The 16145-nt window shown below is 48.8% G+C and overlaps 1 protein-coding gene across 3 annotated transcripts in view; it reads right to left on the reverse strand.

Annotated features, from left to right (window-relative positions):
- The window catches only part of ALS2CL (ALS2 C-terminal like), a 62045-nt gene that overhangs the window by 23756 nt on the left and 22144 nt on the right, over positions 1-16145 (reverse strand). For 2 of the 3 annotated variants that reach the window (XM_054016731.1, XM_054016730.1), the window contains exons 2-10: positions 14165-14273; positions 12763-12955; positions 11069-11134; positions 8579-8744; positions 7577-7705; positions 6139-6258; positions 4683-4759; positions 2815-2884; positions 2138-2334 (exon numbers count right to left, since the gene is read on the reverse strand). In XM_054016731.1, coding sequence (XP_053872706.1) covers positions 2138-2334; positions 2815-2884; positions 4683-4759; positions 6139-6258; positions 7577-7705; positions 8579-8744; positions 11069-11134; positions 12763-12955; positions 14165-14270 — 1124 coding nt within the window. In that variant the 5' untranslated portion in view covers positions 14271-14273. The remainder of the gene's footprint in view (positions 1-2137; positions 2335-2814; positions 2885-4682; positions 4760-6138; positions 6259-7576; positions 7706-8578; positions 8745-11068; positions 11135-12762; positions 12956-14164; positions 14274-16145) is intronic. The other variant, XM_054016732.1, reaches the window with a different exon arrangement.

A 16145-nucleotide genomic window follows, 5' to 3' on the forward strand; every position in this document is an offset into this window, starting at 1 on the left:
CTGAGCTGCTAACCCATGTTAAAAGCAGAGTTGCTGTGTCTTCACTATTTTAACCCAAGTTAAGAGCACACTTTTTTGTGTGCAGTGAATACATATGCCAAGTTTGTGCACTCTGGAGCAGAGTTGGGGAATTAATGAGGGATTTATATTAATTGAGGCGTTTTGCAGAGCCATTGGTTCGTTCTGCTTTGGCAATTCTTATAGTTCTATTCCAAGCAGAGACGCTCGGGTCATGGAGATGGTCAAATCAAAGGAAGTGATTGTGTCTTCTGACTGGTGCGAATCTGACCCTCAGAATGAGGCAGTTGTGACAGAGCTGGTATTCTCTTATTTCAACTTTTTGTTCCCAAGGTATAACTAGCACTGGGCAGAAAAGAAAGGTTTTAGCAACTTATTTATAAAGATAGAATTTTTTTCAGAAATGTGTCCACTCTAATTGGATCAAAAACCACCCAACATTGCAAAATATTGAAAAAATGTGGGGTTTTTTTTGCAAAATCTTTCGCATAAGAATTTGGACAAGTAAAACAAGGGTTTCAACCAGCTCCAAGTACTGGCCATGGAGCCAGATTCACTCCATGACTCCCAGGAGGGCACATTCCCCTTACAAGTGGTTCACAAGACTTTGGTGTCTGGCCAACATACCCAATCCCAACAGACCCACAAAGCATATGCAAAACCCTTTGAGATTTTTCTGCCCTATAAATTAACTGCCCACAGAAGATTACTACTGAGCCCAGGACTGGGACTCAGGAGAGCTGGGTTCTATTCCTGGTTCTGCTACTGGGCTGTAGATTGACCTTGGGCAAGTCACTTCACTGCCATGTGCCTCAGTTTTCCCATCTGTAAAATGGGGGTAACAGTACTGACCTCCTTTGTAAAGTGCTTTGAGGCTGTACAGCTCCTAGGGTCCCAGTCATGAACCAGGACCCCCAGTGTGCTAGGTGCTACACAAACAAAGACAGTCCCTGCCCCAAAGAGCTGACAATCCAAGTATAAAAACAACAGATGAAGACAGACAGGGATTCTGGGTTCCAGCCCCTTGCTAGGTGGGAGGGTCCTGGAGCCCGGGCTCCATCCTGAACCCCTACACTGCAATTAAACAAGCCCTTTGCCAGAGTCAGCTGGCATGGACCAGCCATGGGTTTTAAAATTGCAATGTAAACATACCCTCAGTGTCTGTACCAAAGTGACTCCTCGGTAACCCGGGGATAATACTTCCCTTCCTCCCACCCTGTGTTTCATCTGGCTAGACGGAAAGCACTGTGGGGAAGGAGCAGTGTTTTTACCATGTGTAAGCAGCACACTGGGGTCCTGCTCTCATTTAGGAGCTGTGGGTGCTACTAACACACATCTCCCATTTGGTGCAATCCAAGGGAAAAGCATTTGCGCTTCCAAAAGGGACTCATGAACCCAGGGATAAGTTCTCCATCAGGGATGATTGAGTAATACCCAGGTGGCCATTTTACCAGAGAATCTCCCAGCACCTCACTTAGTCCATCCCATTCTATGATCAATGGCAACATAGTCCCCGTTTTCCGGTGCAAGTTTCACAGCTTGTGTCATCATACAGTCCGACAATGGTCCCTTCTGGCCTGGGAATCTATGAACTGCTAGAAGGGTCATACCTACGATGTGTAGACACAAAACCGGAGCAGTGTTTGGGGCTCGTAATAAAAAGGGCTTATGAGTGGAGAGGACATTATTAGCCGTGGGTGATTCTACTCACCCACTCGGCCAGGGTGGGCCAGGTCCAGCCAGCACGTAGAGTATTTTCTTGTTACCCAGAGGACTTGTTTGCTGGTAGAGTTCAGGTCTGGTGAGCATTCAAGGCTCTGTCAGACATTTGTCTTTATAGCCATGACCATGTTCAAGTGCAATTCCATGTGATGCTTTCAACAGCCCTTAGCCACATCCCTAGCTTAGGACCCGGCAGTTTTCAGCACAAGCCAGTACTACTAGTAGTACCTAGTGAAGAGGCCCAGGAAGGATCACATGACAGGAACGACTCTGGCAAAGCCAGACGGAGGGAAGCGGATATATTGCCTGCCTGGTCCCAGCCAGTCTCACTGCATGAGAGCGATAGGTGGCCTCAAAGTTTACACACAGAATTAGAAACACAAGCGGAGGTCCTTACTTGCCATGTGGTTTCCCCCAGTACCATTCACCTTCGTACGCGGCGTTCTTGAATCTGCCCTCTACTCGGAACACGTACTTGAAGCAGCGATGGACAGGAGGCTCGCTTCCCTCCCTGGCCTCGCCCCACAAGGGGAAATCTCTCTTCCCATTCAGCGCCTGGCGCACGGCTTGGTTCAGCTTCCACTGCCAGACTGCCTGGGGGCAACAAAGGGACCAGAGGATTCAGGCAGGAGGTGGGAACAAGCTACGTTCCAGGGAAACGGGCAGACAGCCACCAGCAGGGTCCAATATTACTCACTGATCTACCCACCCCCATGTAATCATGTTGGATCACTGCTCCCACACTAGGAAATTCCTGCCATTTACTCATCTGGGAGCTCAGGTTTCAAGTTGAAGGCCTTTTAGCACAACATCCAATAACCACAGTGGAGCATCCCAATCTGGATTTAGGCAGATACATGGCTACCTTATACTTCTAATCAGGACGTGAGCAAGGACTGGACATCCCAAGCATCAGCCTATGAACAAAAGGTGGCATCTGAGTGTTTTGCATCAAAACACAAGTGCAGTTTTTAGCATTTAAAGCTTTGATGTCTTCTCCTTATTCCAACAGCCAGGACGGCCCTGGTATTGCACACAATGAATCTACAGAACACTGCTGTCACTTCAACTCACCTTCATGCATGGCTCTTTGGCCGAGAGGAAGAATGCTTCTTCTGGTGTGACGATATGGATCGTATGCCTGCTAAGCAGAAAGGCAACATTAGGGAGGTGGGGAAAGGCGAGAGCTCTCTCTACAGGCAGTCCACAGCAAGACTTTACTGCCCTTTTCTGACTACTTCGTACTCAACTTCTGGTTTATGTGCCTAAAAACTCATGGTTCAGGGCATCAGCCAGCCACCTGCAGGGGTCAGGAAGGGATTTCCCCCTCTTCCTCCCCACAATGTATACTGGGCGGTTTAGCTCCTTCCTCTGAATCATCAGGGACGGCCAAAGCTGAAGATGGGACACTGGGCAGGATGGGCCAGAGCTCTGGCGGGGCACTGAGCAGTCTCTCTCCAGTGCTTGGCTGGCTGGTTCTTGTTCACATCCTCAGGGAGTAACTGAACGCCATGCATAGGGTGGGAAGGAATGGTCCCCCAGGTCAGATTGGCAGTGATCTTGGCGGGGTCTCCTGCCTCTCTCTGCAGCGTGTGGGTCCCTCCTATTCTCTGCCATTGGCACATGACAGTCCAGTCTCCTGTGGCCTACAAGACTTAGGTTGTTGGGTTTGGTGTGGGGATGCTGGATGCGTTGGTGCCTGTGACAGACAGGAGGTCAGAGGATGATCTGACAGGCCCTTCTGGCCTTCACCTCTATGAACATATTCCAGAGACTGACCCAGCAGCCAAGTAATTGCCACTTGGATTCAAAGATTTTTAAGTCCAGAAGGGACCATTACGACCATCTAGTCTGACCTCCTGAATAACACTGGCCAGAGAGCTCCAGCCGCTAACCCCTGGATTGAGCCCAATCACTTAGGTTTGGCTCAAACACCTCTTCCAAAAAAGCCACCGGTCTTGGTCCAAAGACATCAAGAGATGGAGAATCCATCACTTCCCTTGGTAGTGTGTTCCAGTGGTTAAATCACCCTCACGGATAGAAGTTCATTCCTTGTTTTTAAATGTGAATTTGTCTGGCTTCAGTTTCCATCCATAAGTTCCTATTATATCTCTCTCCACTACATTGACGAGCCCTTTAATGCCTGGTATTTTCTCCCCGGGACGGTACTTACATCCTATATCCAAGTTTTGTCTTTTGAGAAACTAACGAGATTGAACTCCTTAAATCAGTCACTAAGACATTTTATTATTGATGATTCTCAAACTAAATCAGTAAAACCAGCAGTACACATCTGAACTTCCTGAGAACGGGTCTAAGATAGGATCATGAATAGCCCATAGCCAGCTCCTGCTCATGCAGCCACCAGTTAGGGTGACCAGATGTCCCGATATTATCGGGACAGTCCTGATTTTAGGGGACTTGTCCCACGTCCCGACCTTACATCAGTCGGGATGCCCTTTGTCCCGATATCGGGGACCGTCCAGACCACAGCTGTGTCGCCGCCGCTCACCACTTCTAGGGCAGCTCCCGACGCCCGCCCACTGGCAGGGTTCTGTGTGGGATGCTGGGCAGCCGTGGTGGGGCTGTGGGCAGGGGGGCGCTGGGCAGGGTGTGTGTGCACAGCACTGTGCATTTGTAGGGGGGCTCTGGGCATAGTGGATCCAGGGGGCGCTGGGTGGGGAGCCGTGTGGCGCAGCATGGGCCCACCCCCAGCAGAAAGGGACACGCTGGTAGCACAGGGCCAGTGTGCCTCTGGCTCTGGTCGGGGCTGTGTACCTATGTCTGTCTTTCCCCTCCTCCCCCCCACTCACCCAATGTGTCCTGATATATTTCACTCTTGCAATCTGGTCACCCTACCACCAGTAAGGGGAAGGAGACTGGTCCCAAAGTGAATGATTTGAAATATGTGGCTGTTTTCAAAGCGCAGGTATTTCACTTACTTCTCTGGGGCTGGCTTTTCACTGCTGGATCCATCCACCCACACAAGCTTCAGATCAAAACTCTGGCAGTTGTTCCCCTAAAGAAGCAGACAAAGTTGTGCAGTTTGAGAAGAGTGGATATTACAAACCCAGGTGATCCAGGGAACAGACTTTCACGTGTAGAGCTGGATGGCATTTTTTGGCTGAATTGGGGGTGGGGGAAGCAAGGCAGATTTGGTAACTCCAAAACTTTGAGAATTCGTGTCAGTGTCACCAAGTTATGTGTGTCAAAACAAAGATTCCAAAAGTCTAAATGTTTTGTTTTGGAACCTTCTAAACCAAAATGTTTTGATTTCCCAGTTTTAAGTGGACCGTTTTGACATTTCCTTCACATTTTAAGAATTCAAAATCCCTTAAATTGCTCAAAATTCAAACAAAATGTTTCACTCCGCCATATTTTTTCCATTCCAGAATTGCCAGCAACCCCAAAATCCCGTTATCCACACAGCTCTAGTAGCATTTGACAGCAGTGCATGCATCCCGTGCGGCCCATCCCAATACGATTCCAAGCTAACCTCACGTTGCTCCATGCACAGATGTGGGGTAGGGGTAGCAGCAGGGGAAGCAGAGAAAGGAAATGCGTTTGAAAGGCGCGGTAGTTCTGGCTCAAACCCTGTTCCATGCTTTATTACTTAAAATTTTCCAAAGACTTTGCATTCAGTCCCGCAAGCACGTAACCACGTGCGTAAATATTGGCAGATTGAGGCTTTAGACTAATCTCATCAGTTCAAGGACCTCTCTCTCTCTCTCTCACGGAAAAAAAAGAGTTAAGTACCAGGAGCGGCGCCAGGGTTTTTGGCGCCCTAGGCGGGGGTCCTTCCGCGCTCCCGGTCGTCGTCGTCAATTCTGCGGCAGGGAGGGGGGGGGAGGGGAGGCGGGGGTCCTTCCGCGCTCCCGGTCATCATCGGCAATTCTGCGGCGGGGGTCCATCCACGCTCCCGGTCTTCGGGGCACTTCAGCGGCGGGTCCTGGAGTGAGTGAAGGACCTGCCACAGAATTGCCGCCGAAGACCTGGAGCGCGGAAGGACCCCCCCGCTGCCGAATTGCCGCCGAGGACGGCAAAATGCCCCCCCACCCCAAATCCTGGTGCCCTAGGCGACCGCCTAGGTCACCTAAATGGAAGCGCCGGCCCTCTAAGTACACGTCCAACCATGGACATTAAGTAGCATGGATCGGTTACGATTGCACAGGTGTACTAGGAAAGAAAATTATGCGAGGGCTCTTCTCCCTCCCTACCCAGCGCTCTTCTCTTCATCTCCATTGAAAGTCAAAACATACATGGATCTGAGCTGCAGCATTTCAAACCACAGCCAGACTCCACTATGGTATTTGAACCGAAGTGGCGTCACTTCCAGCAGTACTGAGCCTTTCACGACGCCTATGTTAGCTCTTTATCCTCCTCCCAGGACCGACTCACCTGAATCAGCACTAGGATGTCATCAAAGAGCAGAACCCGGTTGGTTCGGCCCACGCTGGCGAAGACCGGAAGGTTTTTGCTGTCTTCCAGCAGCCTGCGCTCAGGAACACAGAGCCACTCCTGCCAAGGGAACCAAGAAAGTACGTGATGGAGAAAGAGCTCATGGACTCCCAAAGAGAAGCACCTGTAGGAATGGGTACAGGGCATCTCACTCTGATCACCTCAGAGAGACTAGCTGAATGCCAACGTTAGAGCGCTACGGGGGCAGAAGAAGCCAAACAGAAGAGTTTCCTCAAACTAGAGCTTCAACCACGCAAGGTTTTCAGTGATGGAGAACCCTTGGAAACCTCCAAGGCTGCACCCTGGAAGCGGGAGACCTAGGTAAGTCTTCATTGAGTCTACTTCTGTCTTTGTCTCCAAGAACATGTGTTCCATATGCCTGAATGGGGCCTGGTTCAAGGAAGCTTATAGTCACATCTGAACCAGTCACATAGCCCTAGAGAAGACTAGAATGGGGGAGCAATACTAACTTTGCCTCCCCAGGAAGAGAGGGATGGAAGGAAGCAGGTAACATAGGAAGCCTGCCGAACTCTTGCCTACTTTTGGAACAAAAAAAAACCCGAAGGCACTGCAGTTGAGGTGTTTGGATAAATGTTCTCACTTCTGGTGGGGACAAGCACTTGCTGGAAGTGCCATGGAAGAGGAGTTACAGCCAGAGCCCGATGCTGCTCCCAGGTAAAGGAACATGAGACAGACCCCTGCAAGCCCCAGAGTGGGGGAGCAGGACGGTTGGTCACCCCCAGGTAGAGGATTACGGAGGCCACGTATATTTTGTAGGCTTCAAGACACCAGCAGGAGCTTGACCATTATTACTTGCACCTTTTAAGGAGAAAGGATGCCGAAGGATTAGCAGGCAGCAGGGCCCCTGCTCAGAGGTCGCAGGGCCCCCCCAGACAGTCAGAACACAGGCCTCCTAGGACGGGAGGGTAGTGGGGATTTGTACAGACTGAAAAGGGAATGTTTGGGGATCTGATCGGGGCAGTTGTGTGGAGGTCTGAGGCAGGAATGGGGGTTTTGTAGCATTGGAGGGGGGCTTAGAGACTTGGCTAGTCAATAAAGCCACACTGACCCCTGAATATTTTGGGGGTCACCCTTCTTTGGTGAAGGGGATGTTGAACAGCCTCCGTGAACGAACCCGTTATGGAACCTAACCTGAGAATACAAGACCCGGGGCCCGCTGTATGGCTCTCCAGAACCACGGGGAAGGCATTGTAATGGCCAGCCCTTTGGTAAAGTGGATGCAATAAAGGACTCCCTTCATGAGGGCCTGTCTAGTTCCTAGTACAATGCATGCTCTGGAATCTCTTGTCCTGGGCCATCAGCATGACCATGAAGGAACGCAGATTGGAGGGCCACCGAGATGCTGTTTCTGACTCACCGTGAGTTTGTGTCCCAAGGACTTCCACAGGGCTTTGGTCAGGCAGGCTTCATCCAGGACTTGGCTGATGAAAGACTGCAGCTTGGCATATTGCTTGGCCGCACTGGTGACGAGCTCTCGGTCAGGGCTCTGTCAACAGGAGAATGTGCCGTTAGGAATGTTTCAGCTAGAACTATACCAGATCTCCATCTCTTCCTACATCACAACTGTAGGACAGCCGTGGCACCTCTGAATTCGTCGTGCTGGCCCTTATTACTAGTGTGTGAACTGCTGATTTATTAAAAGCTCTGATCTAGGAATTATTTTGGGGGAGTTCTCTGGCCTTTATTATACAGGTAATCACAGCCATGCCTTTTGGCCTTGGAATCTGACATTCTATTGTCTAATGGTTAGAGCAAATTTCAGCATCAAGCCTCTGGGATCTATTCCTCTGCTTACTGGGTGAACCTGGGCCACTTACTTCCCCTCTGTATACCTAGCTGTATTATGGGTGGCCTGCGTTGTGTTGCCATTTAAGATGGGCAAATAGCGGAGTTTTCTATACCTTGGCAATTCCAAAAACAAAACAAAAGCTTCACATCAGGTCAAACCAAAAATGAAATTGAGATTGTTGGTGCACTGGAAAGTCAAAATAACTTCAAGTCAGGTCAAAACAAGTGGTTCATTTGGATATTTCCAAAACATTGGTTTTTTTGGTTCAGTTGATACTATTTGGCAAAACTCAACGTTTTCAGGTAAACAAAAAGCGCATTTTTGGGTGATCAAACTATTTGCAACTAGAGCTGGCAGAAAGTATTGGCAATGCCTAATGATTTTACAGTAAAGTGTTTTAGAGTCTTTAGATGAAGGAATCTGCACCAACACGGCCCCCTACCACCCTGTCTGCCTGTTACATACATTTTCCTTACAGCATATGGTGGTTACAGTATCACAATATTCCAGAGCTCTGTGTATGGAATACCGAGACTGGTTTTCGAATACCAATATGAATAGTCTAGTTACCTTGCCAATGGCCTCGCTGAGCCTGGTAAGGATGAGGGCATATTGCTGCACGTGATCCCGGAGAGGTTTATGGAGTACTGTATGCAGGGCCACCGGTATGGATGTCTCAGAGGTGAAGTCTGCAAGGAATTGCTTCAGTGCTGTCTTGTGTGTCTTCCAGAATTCACTGCAAGATTTCCAGTCAACAAGATACCAGTTCATTACTGGGCATGCGTCCCCATGCTTAGTAGTGTCTAAGCTCTCTTAACGAGGCAGCTTTTCACGACTGCCCACCTGCTCAGCCAAACAAATATTCAGTCACACCCATGCTACACAGCAACTTTGCTGACAGGGCACCGGTGACTCCCAGGCAGGGATGTCAGTAACTATGGCCAATGTAGAAGTGTAGTCTAGTGGGGCAGTCACTGGACTGGGAGTCCATATACCAGAGCTCTATTCCGCACCTGCCACGTGACCTTGGCAAAAATCACTTACCCTTTTTGTAAAGTACACATACGGAGTAAGGTGTTACAGTCACACTGCTGGAGTTACACACTAGACATAATATACTAGTGGACCGATTCAGATAAAAGCCCCAAACTACTGAAGTCCAGCTCGATTGTCTTTTCAATATCCTTTTCCACAGGACTCGTTACGGTAAAGACCGGCAATAAACACAGTGTAAGAAAAGCTATTGTAATGATGTTCCTGGCCCAGTTTTACAGACCCAAATTTGGATGAAAACCGCAACGTCTGAATATTTACCTTAACCATGTGCCGTTCCCCTACCACTAACGCACACAGCCCTCGCCCCCAACTCTATCTTTACATTAATATAAATTATGTGCTGGCTACCAACCAAAGCTATTCAGTGTTGAAATGCAGTCATTCGACTATAGATCTGTTACATGTAATAACTCACTGAGTGAAACTGATCAGGAATTAAGGGAAGAGGGAAGTTACTTTTGCAGCATCTAGGCCAGTGGTTTTCAACCTTTTTCATTTGAGAACCCTTAAAAATTTCAAATGGAGGTGTGGACCCCTTTGGAAATCTTAGGCAGTCTGCAGACCCCTGACCACAGGTTGAAAGCCACTGATCTAGAAAGAGCAAGATGACAGCACAGCCGGCAGCTCTGCTATGGTCCTTGGCAAGACTACAAAAAAATCTTTCAAATAGCAGCGAAAACGTGTATCGTATGTGCAAATTTCCAGGCGTTCCAGTTCTGACTGGAAATTAAATGCTTCTCTGAACACTTCTAACAGGGCAAATCTTCCAGCAGTTCTGATTTTATCTGCTCTCTACCTGAGCTATTTTGCAATTCTGCAGCGGTTACTCGTGCCTAATTATGAGCAGGCTTTTGAACGGTCTAGTCAAATGGCAGTTTGCATGGTCTGTCTCCACGACGCACCTGAAAAATTGCACAAGATGTAATTCCGTGGAGCTGAAATGGAGCTTCTGCCGGAGACCGAGGTCTTTGACCTTTTCAGTGCTTGCCTCTCTTTACCTCAGTGACTCTCTCCCCTCATTGTTTCCCAGCAAGATCTGCTGGGAGAGCAAATCACAGGGGATCCCTCCTCACTTTGAGTTTAGGACCATCTCAGAATCCATCAAGATCGTGAGAGAGCAGCAGCGGCGCCGGTTCTAGGAGACTACCTAACCTGAAATCGGTGTTCAGTTGCTGCTCAGATAGCTTTCGTATTGGAGCAGTGAAGCTGTGGCAGTGCATTTCTGCACGGGTTAGCCCAGGGGGGACAAGGTCCAGGAAGACTTGTACACCCCGCACTACAGTGCATGCTTACTGCAGCTTCACTGCCATTAGTACTGAGCTAGGGCAGGCATGTTTACACATGCTGCCATCACACCTCAAGACTTCAGTGTAGACGTACCTTAAAAAGTAGCTGCACTCTTTGGTTTACATGCTGCGACACACTAAGCAGCACATTCTGGTCCCTTTTTGCTCTCCTTCCTGCCCAGGATCTAAACACTCAGTTCAGTCACTATTAGAGCTGAGCAAATCCCTGGTTTTTCAGTTCGCAGAGGGGTTTGGGTTCAAATTCGAAAGAGTTGAGACATTTCAGCAGTTCAACCCAACACACCCGCTTGATTTAAAGAAGTGGTTTGACCCAAAGCGTTTGTTTCCTGGCATTTTTAAAGGGTCAGATTCAAAGTCGGTGGAGGAGGTGGTGGTACCTCCCCATATAACTTTTAGCCTAGTGGTTAAGGCGTAACCTGGCATCGTGGCCTCCACTGAAGCTGGGAGCAGCCTGCATTGTAAGTTTGCAACCCAGCCATGAAGTAGAGATTACTCAGTGCCGTCCCGTTAACACACTGGCTGGATTACTAGAGTGATGAGGCACTTTCTGGCCAGTATATCACTGTAGCAAGGCCAGCTCCCATAAGCCAGGGGACTCTAAGACCTGCTTGAAGTCTCACTCCTTTAGCTTTCCCTCATGCAGACAGGGTTATTCCCTCAGGCTGAACAGGACACTGGAGGGTCTGAAGCCACTAACCTTTTATTCTTTGCCGCCTGGTCAAAGCCCTGGACTACAACACAGTTTGCAAAGGTGACAAAGTATCTGTAGGGAAAGAGAAAGAGAGGCCAAGTTTGGGTCAAGTGGTAGCTACCAGGTTTAAGAGGCACTGGGAGAATCTTGAAAACCTATCATGTCTGTTACCTTTTTGCCCAGGGTGTCAGAGATGGAGACTAAGCCCATAGACTATTCCCTCCATGCATGTTCCCTACAGCATGCTCTCCAATGCCTTGTATAACGTCCCTTGGGAGATTATTAATGGGGAACATTCTCCACTAGGCTGATTACCAGGAAAGTACCTTAAGATCCACTTTGCTCAGGCAACAACAGCCCTGGAAGGTTAGTCTGCAGGGACTGAACCCAAGACCAGTGATCTTAACCTATGGGCTTCTACTGAGGCACAAGACCAGGTCTGCTAGACTAAACCCAGTAGACATCTCACCACTAGAAGCAGACAGCCACAATGTCAGCATGTGTTCTGCTCCATTTTCTTTAATTCCTTAAAACCACCAGGTGTTCTGCTGGCAGTGGGTTGTTATATCATTTGTAATCCCCCTGCCTCGCCACCCACACGTTGCTGCTCCCCAGAAGCATGAGAGGGAGATGGCTTTAGTATGGATGTGTCTCTCTCCCCCACCATTAACACACCAGCGTACGCCCACAGAGTCAGATCACCTTGCATACTAAGCATGTGACATTGCAGGATCGGGACCAGGGTGTGTAGGCAATCCGATCTGTTAGCACGGGCCCCGACACCCATGCAGAGCCCGGCCTACGCAGAGAGCATGGTGTGATATCCAGCATCCTGAGTTTGAGATGACTGCGTTTCTAACGAACGGCAGAGCAACGATAAGCTGCCGGTCATCCCAGATTTTAATGGAGTTTATAGCACACCAGAGCCCAATCCTGAAAACACTTCTGCATCGGAGCAGGTGGTTGTACTTTAATAGATTCTAATGACTGTGACACCTTACTTTTTCCACTCCGTGTCCCAGGGAGGTCATCTTGCATCCCCACACCCCACCCCGATCTAGACACGAGTCCTCCCACCCTGATCACAACACAAACGCGGCTTGCATATAACTCAGTCATGGCTTAGATCCCCACCCTCTACCCCTAGAAAGCTTCTAAATATCAGTGTGCACCAGAAGGCAAGTCTTCATCTTAAACCTCTTTAGAGGAAAATCACAGCCAGAGCTAGGGAAAGGACAAACTAGATACCAGGGGTTCTCAAACTTCGTTGCACCGTGACCCCCTTCTGACAACACTAATTACTATAGGACCCAAGAAGGGGGGACCGAAGCTTGAGCCCGCCCGAGCCCCTCTGCCCCAAGTGGAGAGGCCAAAGCCCAAGCCCCACCGCTCCAGGCCAGGGGGCCAAAGCTGAAGCCCAAGAGCTTCAACCTCAGGCAGGGGCCTGTAACCTGAGCCCCACAGCCCAGGGCTGAAGCCCTTGGGCTTTGGCTTCTGCCCCAGGTGGTAGGGCTCGGGCTTCAGCCCTGGGCCACAGCTAGTTTAAGTCAGCCCTGGCGACCCCATTCAAATGGGCTCATGACCCACTTTGGGGTCCTGACCACGGCTTGAGAACTGCTGAGCTAGACAAAGATTTCATCCTGATCCTCTAGTCTATAGGTTTGCTTCAGTAATCGACATTATAGTGTCTTTGTACTTACTGGATGTAGACACTGAGAAACAGGTCTCCCTTCCACAGGATGTAGAGGTCTTGGAGGCAGAGCGACGGGGAGATGCTGAACTTCTCTTTCAGCGTCCGGTGGTTTTCCTCAGTCAGGTCCCAGAGAGCGTGGAAGCAGTCGTTCAAAAGCAGCAATAATTTCAAGTTATCCTTTCCTTTCTGCTCATGAGGCTCTTTGAAAGAGACCAAGAAGAGAAGATACTACAAAGGCATAGAACGATAGAAGTGTAGGACTGGAAAGGACCTCGAGAGGTCTTCTAGTCCAGTCCCCTGCACTCAAGGCAGGACTTGGCGATGAGGCCCAAGTAGTCTTCTGGGAGATGCATGGTGCAGTGCATCACTTTGGTATTGTATTTCCTCAATGGACACATGTACATGAATCGGAGACATTCTACAGAGAGAAGAGCTGGTGGCTAGCATGTGTGGGGACCCTCTACCTTAAGAAGTAGTGTGAATCACATCCTCAGCTGGTGTACATTGGTGTTGCTCTATTGTCTTCAAGTTCTATTTGCTAAGAGCTGGGTGGTCATCGCTATCAAGAGGATAAGGCAGAAGGAGCACAGCGGTTTAGGGGACTAGGCAAGGGAGTGAGAACCGTTTGAACTTCACTCCTCCGTGCTGAAACAAGCTTGCAAGTGGATGCAAAATTGGCGGCTTGGTTTTCAACACCAAGGACCTGAATGGAAACTAACACCAGTTTAGATCTACTATAGGTCTGACTCTAGTCTCACACCAGTAGGAATCTGGATTTACTCCAGTAAGAGCAAGGAAACAGCCCTCAATGATCCAAGCCTACGTCTTGGATGAGAGGTCACATGCAACCTCGTAGAGTATGTACCAGGGTAGCACCCTTTGCATGGGGTTAAGTAGCAGTGTAGATAGCAAGGCATAGCTTAGGCAAGTAGCGCATAGACACGCTTGAAGAGTGTGGTTATGCCCCTGAATACAGGCACTACACGGCTCCCTACTCACCCAAGCCTTGCCTTCCCCATTCACATTGCTAGTTTAGCCATGTGGTGTTCTGCCATCTCCCAGCTGCTGCTGCCCTTCCCCCTCTGCGGGGAAAAGTGCCTTTCCCTGCTGCCTCCCTCACACCTCAGCGAAAAGCTCAAGTATCTACATATCACAGGGTGGACGCAGCTTGTTTCTTCACTGCGGCTTGGGGCTACACATCGCTACACACCACCAAAAGCGCTGTGTAGTGTAGACTTAGCTTTAGAGCTCTGATTAATCTGAACTGGGTTTAGATTCCATTTCCCCAGGTTAGAACACCTTCCAATACACCTGCTTCAGTTACCATTGAAGCCTAAGGACTGCATCGATCAGATACCAGGAAGCAGAGATTCACGAGCAGATGGCTACATTCTCCTCTGAGGGCTTACCCGACTGGAGCAGGGGCTTGAGAACGATGGCATTGATACGCGCTAGACACGCAGAGAAGGTTTCTTCTGATTGTAGGAGCGACTCGGCCGCTTCAGTGGCACACATGTCCTAGATGCAAACAGAGGTAAAGCCGTTCACTATAAAGAACCCTATATCACAGCACGGCCTCCAGGCCCCCAACTTGGGCCCTCCTGGTGCTTGGCGCTGCACACACACAGTGAGAGACGCTCCCAGCCCAAAAGAGCAATCTAAAGAGATAAAAGTGGGAGGGGAACTAGAGGGACAGAGAGGTGAAGTGACTTGCCCAAGGTCACGCTGCAAGGTCAGTGGCAGAGCTATGGCCAAAGCACGTACGGTGAGGACAGGGTTAGTTCAAACTTCCCCCACCGTTAGCACAAAGCTAACGAGCCTCAACTCACCTCCATTGACAGCAAAATGTATTGTCTGCTGCCACCAAGCTAACCACCACAACAGCTGCTCGGACCACATCCACCCCAAGGGAGCAGAAAGTCGGATTGCTCTGGCTGCCCAGTTACATCTGTCCTCACTGCTGCACATAACGGAAGTGCTTGAGTAATACTGCTTGTGTTGACAGGCCAATCAACAAATTCCTATTGCTTCCTCTTTAAAAAGGAGAAAAATACTAACCCAAGTGCTCCTAGCTAACGTCACGGAGAGCCACAATGGAAAGAACCCAAGCAGTGAAGAAAAATCAAGAGCAGGGTGAATGTGGTTTGGCGCTACCGCTAATAGAAAACGTGCCACTGTAACAGACTACAAACAAGACTTTTTCTGAGGCTCTCTGTGATAGCCATGGGCACTTAACTTCCCTAAATTACAGGGTTATGAAATTCCATAACATTGGAACAGTGCGCATGACTTTAAAAGCTGTTTTTTGCAAGAACATTGGGACAGGAAACGCCCGTGCATCATAATAAAATCAAGACAAGACAGGCATCTTAACCCAACTCCCCTTCCAAGTTCCAGACTGCACAAGTGCGGGGGGACTACTGAATCAGAAAGCAGAAGTGAAAAAAAGTCAAAGACCGCAAAAAGACTGTAGTTGTCTAAACAATCTTGGTTTTAGGTGCATTTATTCCACTGCCTGTAGACCTGAAGATGAAATTTCTCCTCACTTAGATCTCTGATGATCTTACATGGCCCCCCCCAATATTGGGATTGGAACACCTTACAATTTAATGCGAGGATAAATGCAACATCTCCATGAACTAGGGAAATATCATCCCTATTTTACAGATTGACAAATGAGGCACAGAAACAGAGATGGATATCCAAAGGTATTAGGAACCTGACAGTGCTATAGGCATCTAGGGCAGGGGTAGGCAACCTATGGCACAGGTGCAACAGGCAGCATGCGAGCTGATTTTCAGTGGCACTCACACTGCCCGGGTCCTGGCCACCAGTCCAGGGGGCTCTGCATTTTAATTTAATTTTAAATGAAGCTTCTTAAACATTTTTAAAACCTTATTTACTTTACATACAACAATAGTTTAGCTATATATTATAGACTTATAGAAACAGACCTTCTAAAAATGTTAATGTATTACCAGCACGCAAAACCTTAAATGAGAGTGAATAAATGAAGACTCGGCACACCACTTCTGAAAGGTTGCCGACCCCTGATCTAGGGAAATTTTCAAAAGCATCTAAACAGGTTCTGTTCCCAGCTAAGTGCAACTGAAAAAATCCCACTAGGCATCCACCATTATCTTTAGATGCCTAATGCCTTTGAAAAATCTAATCTTAACTGATTTGGCTAAGGTCACAAGAAGTCTTTGGCAGAGCAGGGAATTGAACCCAGAGCTCCAAAATCCCAAGCTTGCAACCTGATCACTGAATCATAGGCACGTAAGCACGTTCCCTAGCTTTAGGATGAAGTGTTTTGCTTAATCATGGTTAGTGTGCAAGCTAGCTGGTGCATGACCGCTTATTTGGCCTTCTAATTTGGTATGACTGAAG

The sequence above is a fragment of the Malaclemys terrapin genome, chromosome 2 (assembly GCF_027887155.1).
Source record: "Malaclemys terrapin pileata isolate rMalTer1 chromosome 2, rMalTer1.hap1, whole genome shotgun sequence".
Lineage (NCBI taxonomy): Eukaryota > Metazoa > Chordata > Testudines > Emydidae > Malaclemys > Malaclemys terrapin.